This window comes from Monomorium pharaonis, unplaced genomic scaffold (genome assembly GCF_013373865.1).
Source record: "Monomorium pharaonis isolate MP-MQ-018 unplaced genomic scaffold, ASM1337386v2 scaffold_222, whole genome shotgun sequence".
Classification (NCBI taxonomy): Eukaryota; Metazoa; Arthropoda; class Insecta; order Hymenoptera; family Formicidae; genus Monomorium; species Monomorium pharaonis.
In genome coordinates, this window is record NW_023415497.1 from 8,948 (window position 1) to 14,352 (window position 5,405).

The 5,405-nt window shown below is 29.3% G+C and overlaps 1 protein-coding gene and 1 long non-coding RNA gene across 2 annotated transcripts; one reads left to right on the top strand and one right to left on the bottom strand.

Annotated features, from left to right (window-relative positions):
* Positions 1–404: 404 nt before the first annotated feature.
* On the bottom strand, positions 405–2,066 carry LOC118648138. Its single transcript, XR_004965172.1, has 2 exons — positions 1,946–2,066; positions 405–1,166 (listed from the first exon to the last, which is right to left on the bottom strand). It is a non-coding gene; the product is annotated as an uncharacterized LOC118648138 (long non-coding RNA).
* Positions 2,067–2,114: 48 nt separating this feature from the next.
* On the top strand, positions 2,115–3,062 carry LOC118648137 (glycoprotein gp100-like). The gene is made up of 4 exons (XM_036294420.1): positions 2,115–2,202; positions 2,276–2,610; positions 2,722–2,864; positions 2,946–3,062. Exons 1-3 carry the CDS (start codon positions 2,180–2,182, stop codon positions 2,859–2,861), a joined length of 498 nt encoding a protein of 165 aa, XP_036150313.1. The 5' UTR covers positions 2,115–2,179; the 3' UTR covers positions 2,862–2,864; positions 2,946–3,062.
* The last annotated feature ends 2,343 nt before the right edge of the window (positions 3,063–5,405 follow it).

The window sequence follows — 5,405 nt, forward strand, 5'->3', positions numbered from 1 at the left end:
AAAACCACGTCACCCAGCTGACCTGCCGATAACCTAGTCACAGACTGCAATATCAGAGATATGTTTATATGGATACCCAAGAATTATCTGTACGTCTTAGTCTATTTAATAACTATCATACATTCAATGCAAACTGGACATGTTGAAGACACAAAAATAGAAATATACAGATAAGATTTAGTCAAATCAAAAAATTAAAACGCAAGTATTTAAATACATTATTGTTCCCAAAACAATTTATTAACATTCACAAAGATCACATTCAAACAATTTTTTATTTGCAGTTAAATTGTTATTGTACTTTTATAATTACATTTATTATTCATTTACAGTTATTAATAATAAACCTATTTTGTCCGTGTTAACTGTAAAATAGCAATATATATGCTATATTAAATTAATACAAAAAGAATGAAAAGTAAAATATGGAATTACGTATCAGTTTATATTTAAAAAGAAAACTCAATCATTTTGTAGTCTTCCGTCTCATGTATGCCTCAATCAAAATTGTAAATAAAATTTTTTAATGTGATCTTTATGAATATATAAAAAGAATTGTATTAAATTGTTTCAACAAGAAAGTATTTAAATACTTACTTTTTAGTTTTAATTTGACTAATAAACTTATCGGTATATTTCTGCGTCTTATCCATATTTCTGGCTCACAAAGAATACATGACTAAAAAGACTAAGGCATACAAATGATCTTTGGGATTCATATAAACACATCTTCTACATTACAGCCTATAATCCCATCATCGACAAACAAGTCATCATCAGCTGAATGACATTATGGTCTATATACTTTTCTAAAATTGTTTCAGACAAGTTTTCTCGCTTTTTACCTATTTTAAAAATCTAAAAAAGATAATTCTATAATAACTATCATACATTCAATACATTCAATTCAACTTTAAGAACCATACAGTTACAATAAAATATTTTTTTGACTATGTGCAATGAAATATTCTTTTAAATAAAATTATAATACTTGTAACTATTCTCTTACCTGGTATGTCATAAGATAATGATAATAGATAAACTATAAAGTACAGCTTCAAATATTCCTTTTGATATACAATTCCAATTCTCTATATAATGGTTCGCTGAATTTAAAACATGATGAACCTCAGTGAACTTCTTATCAACAACAGCATATACACCGGCTTAAAAAAAAGAAAATTTTATTGTAACCAACAATTTTTTCATAATAAAATTTCTTATTGTTACTTTTAAATTCCAAGCTTTGAAGTTATTAATTATATTTCTATCCTCCACAATATAATTCATGATATAACATGCAAATTATGATGATAATAATAATAATAATAATAATAATAATAATAATAATAATAATAATAATAATAATAACAATAAAAGAAAAACTTTAATTATCGCGATATCTTCGCTTGTAAATTACGTTGCAGAAAAACACTTTTATTATATAAATCGGATACTATTCATTAAATTTAATTAAAAATTAATCAATTTTGCCGTTATTGAGATCTGATAATTTATAAATCTTGTAAACGATGTCTCGCGTAACAGAGACAACGGTGTTACCTCGCTTGCGCGTACACTTAGAGTGCGAGGCACTACCGACCTTATTGACAATTTCCACAAATATTTTTATAATATTTATATATGCTACGAAATTATTTATTTTAGAATTTTAATGTAATAATATTAGACAGAAGCAAGCAAACGTTAAAAAACGCAGTAATTATATAATACAAATACTAAAAATTAGAACAAAGATATACATAACAATAAATACACTCAATAATAAAATATTAACATATTTAATTGTAAAAGCATAGTAAAATACCTGATTATCAAATAAATATATAAACATATCAAAACATGAATAACATAACCACATTTTACTCTAAATGTCTGTTTGCTTTTACCTAAAAAAATAAAAATGAGACATTTTTAAACTTACAAAAATACAATTTTGAATATCCTCCTCTCACTTTAATAACCAAATCCGAAGAATAATCACCACTAATCACCACTAATCACCATTTGAACGGCCATAAACTTTATAAAGATGCATTAGCAAACATCAATGAAGTGTCCCCATGTATCTATTCATAAAAATGAATTTAATAAACAATTGAGGCTGGTCTTCCGTAAAGACACTTGGTTGCTAAAGAAATAAACAGTTATCAACAAGATGGCTACAAGGAAAGATAAAACGTAAGTATTAATGAAACACAATATTAAAATATAAAATATATAGAATAAATAAATAATAAAATTTATGTTACAGAATAAATATGGAAATTGATGAACAAGACGAACAGATTTTTGCACATGCAGCTGATCGTTTTGATCAGCTACATGTACAAAAAAGAACAAAAAAAGTTCAACCGGCGATGGCGGTGCCGAAAACATCGGGAACAATTCACCCGCCTTCAGCTCCGGCTCCGACTACGACCCCAGCTTTGACTACAGCCCCAGCTCCGACTACGGCCCCGGCTCCGGCCCCGACTACGGTCCCGGCTTCGGCCTCGTCTTCGACCCCAATTCCAACACCGGAACCGGTCCCGCCCCCGAACCCGGACCCGGCTCTACCGCCATTAAAAGACGAGAAAAACGAAAAACGTAAGTACAACAGAAATATAATTTTCTTTAACATTATTAATAATACTAATTAATCTCTAACCCTAACCTAGTATAGTATATTAATAAAATATATTGTATTTTTTATTACAGCTCGTCGGTGGCAACGAGGAGGTCGAAATCGCAAAGGCCGCGGAGGACAAGAAGGCCGTGGAGGCCGTGGAGGTCGTGGAGGCCGTGGACGAGGCCGTGGGCGCGACCTAAGAAATGTTTTCTATTTTACCTGTTCATAAGAAGTAAGTAAAATATTAATAAACAAAAATTAAACAATGAAATATTTAAAAATATTTAACATTAAATTGTATATTTGTTTACAGAGGATTCAACCTCCGCCTCCAGCTCCGGCACCAACCCCAACTCCGTCGAAAAATAAATAGCTTAATAAATGTAAAGCTTAATAAATGTAAAAAAAACTTAATAAATAAAAAAAATATATAAAATAAAATTCATATAAAAATAATATTCTGTGAGAGAGAGAATGCATGTGTGTGTGCATGTGCATTTGTGAAAGTGAGAAAAAGAGAGTGAAAAAGACAGAATGAGAGAGAGAGAGAGAGAGAGAGACGAGAAAAAAGAGAATGTGTAAAAGAAAGAGAGTGAAGGAAGGAAAGAGAGAGACAAACAGACAACAGGATAAAAGGGATAGAGAGAGTAGGAAACAGAAAAAGGGGGGAGAAGGGCTGAGACACAGAAAGAGTGAAAGAGACAGAGAGAGAAGGATATTAAACATTTTTTTCAAAGAGAGGGAAAGAGAAAAAGTGTATGTGTGTGTGTCGTACGCTACGTATTTATGAATGAAAGTGTGAGAAAGAGAGTGAAAGAGACAAAGAGAGAGAGAAAGAGTGATACGAAGAAGGAAGAGAGACAGAGTGAGAGAGTCAAAGAAAAGAAGGGGAGACACAGAAAGAGTAATAAGTGAACCATGAAAGCGATTGATTGATAATGCTTTATCGTGACAGTAAGTTCTCGCAATGAGCTACAAGAAATTATTGCACATTGCTTCGTCTTGGAACAATTGTGTAATAATTTATTATTATTATTATGTATATACTGAAAAATCGCAGAATAATCAAAAGTAAGAAAGTCTCTCTTTTCTAATAACATTGTATAATAATTTATAATATGTGTATACTAATAATTAATCAAGAGGCATGGTAGTATGTATACATGTATATACATATGTTATGTATAATATATTATTATGTATATATGTACATATATATGAATGTGTGTGCGTAATTTATCTCTTTCTCTTTCTCTCTCTTTTTCTTTATGTAAGTAATGCTTCTTTTTTTTAATTATTTATATTCTAGGATAAGATTCAGCTCGAGTATGGATATGTCTTTCCAGGATGCTACGCACTTCAGTTTCACACAAGTTATAAATATATAGTAGGCAAGAATTTTGTGAATACTACTTATCGACGAGTCGAAGTTAAGGAACCACAAGTTTTTTGCAGATCAGACCAATAATTTAACGTCAAGTAAAGGTACAGAAATAAGATCTTTCTTACATTTTTTTAGAATAATATTTGAGATAATATTTTATCATTTTTTAAGAAATGTGTCCATTTAGAACGATTTGCTATTGTAAAAAAATTAAATAAATTTTGCATGATTAAATATGTATATACCGAAAAATCGCAGAATAACCAAAAATATGAAAGTCTTTCTTTCCTTATAACATCGTATAATAATTTATATGTGTATACTAATAAGTAATATGTATACACGTGTATACATATAATATGTATATACATATATATGATTGTGTGTGCGTAATTTATCTCGTTCTCTATCTCTCTCTTTTTTTTACGTAAGTAATGCTTTCCTTTTTTAATTATTTATATTCTAGGATAAGATTGAGCTCAAGTATGGATATGTCTTTTCAGGATGCTACGCATTTCAGTTTCACACAAGTTTACATAAATATATAGTAGTCAAGAATTTTTTGAACACTATTTATCGTCGAAGTTAAAGAACCACAAGTCATTTGCAGATCAGACGAATATTCTAACGTTAAGTAAAGGTACAGACATAAGACCTTTCTTACATTTTTTTAGAATAATATTCTAAGAAATATGTCCATTTAGAAACGATTTGATATTGTAAAAAAATTAAATAAATATTGCATGATACATATTTACAGACAAAATTTCATATTAGATGTTACACTAACACCAAATACAGGAGACAATCTTCTTATATCATTAAGAGAGCACTTCGAGCACTTCTTTGCTGAATGCAGTATTTGTTGTAAGGTGTCTTAATATAATATAATAATTAATATTATTTTCACTAACGTTTGATTAATTACGTATGTTTATATTTATTTGATGGCATTGCAGGTTTGAATAAATTGAAGAATTAAAAATAGAGAATACAATAAACGTGAACAATCCATTTTTAGATTTTTCTCCTCACGCGCGTATTACATACCGTAGCATCTCATACAATTGTGTTTGGACATGTAAGTATGTCATATCAGTACTCATTCAGATATTCTGTAAGGTGATTGATCCTAGTACAATCAGAGTACTTTTAGGTCTGTGATGAAGGCAGAAATTTAATAAATATAAAAAGGATGATAGAAAATCTTTGCCATATTTTTATATAACTTTATAAATTCAGCCGCAATAACGTCTAAAATTTATAAATGTGGAGTCAGTAATATGAAATAACTAAACAAGTTATTTTAAATTTTCAGCGTTATATAACTATCCTGCATATCGTTTTTTATACTTATTAAATTTCTGCCTTCACCACAGACCTAAAAGT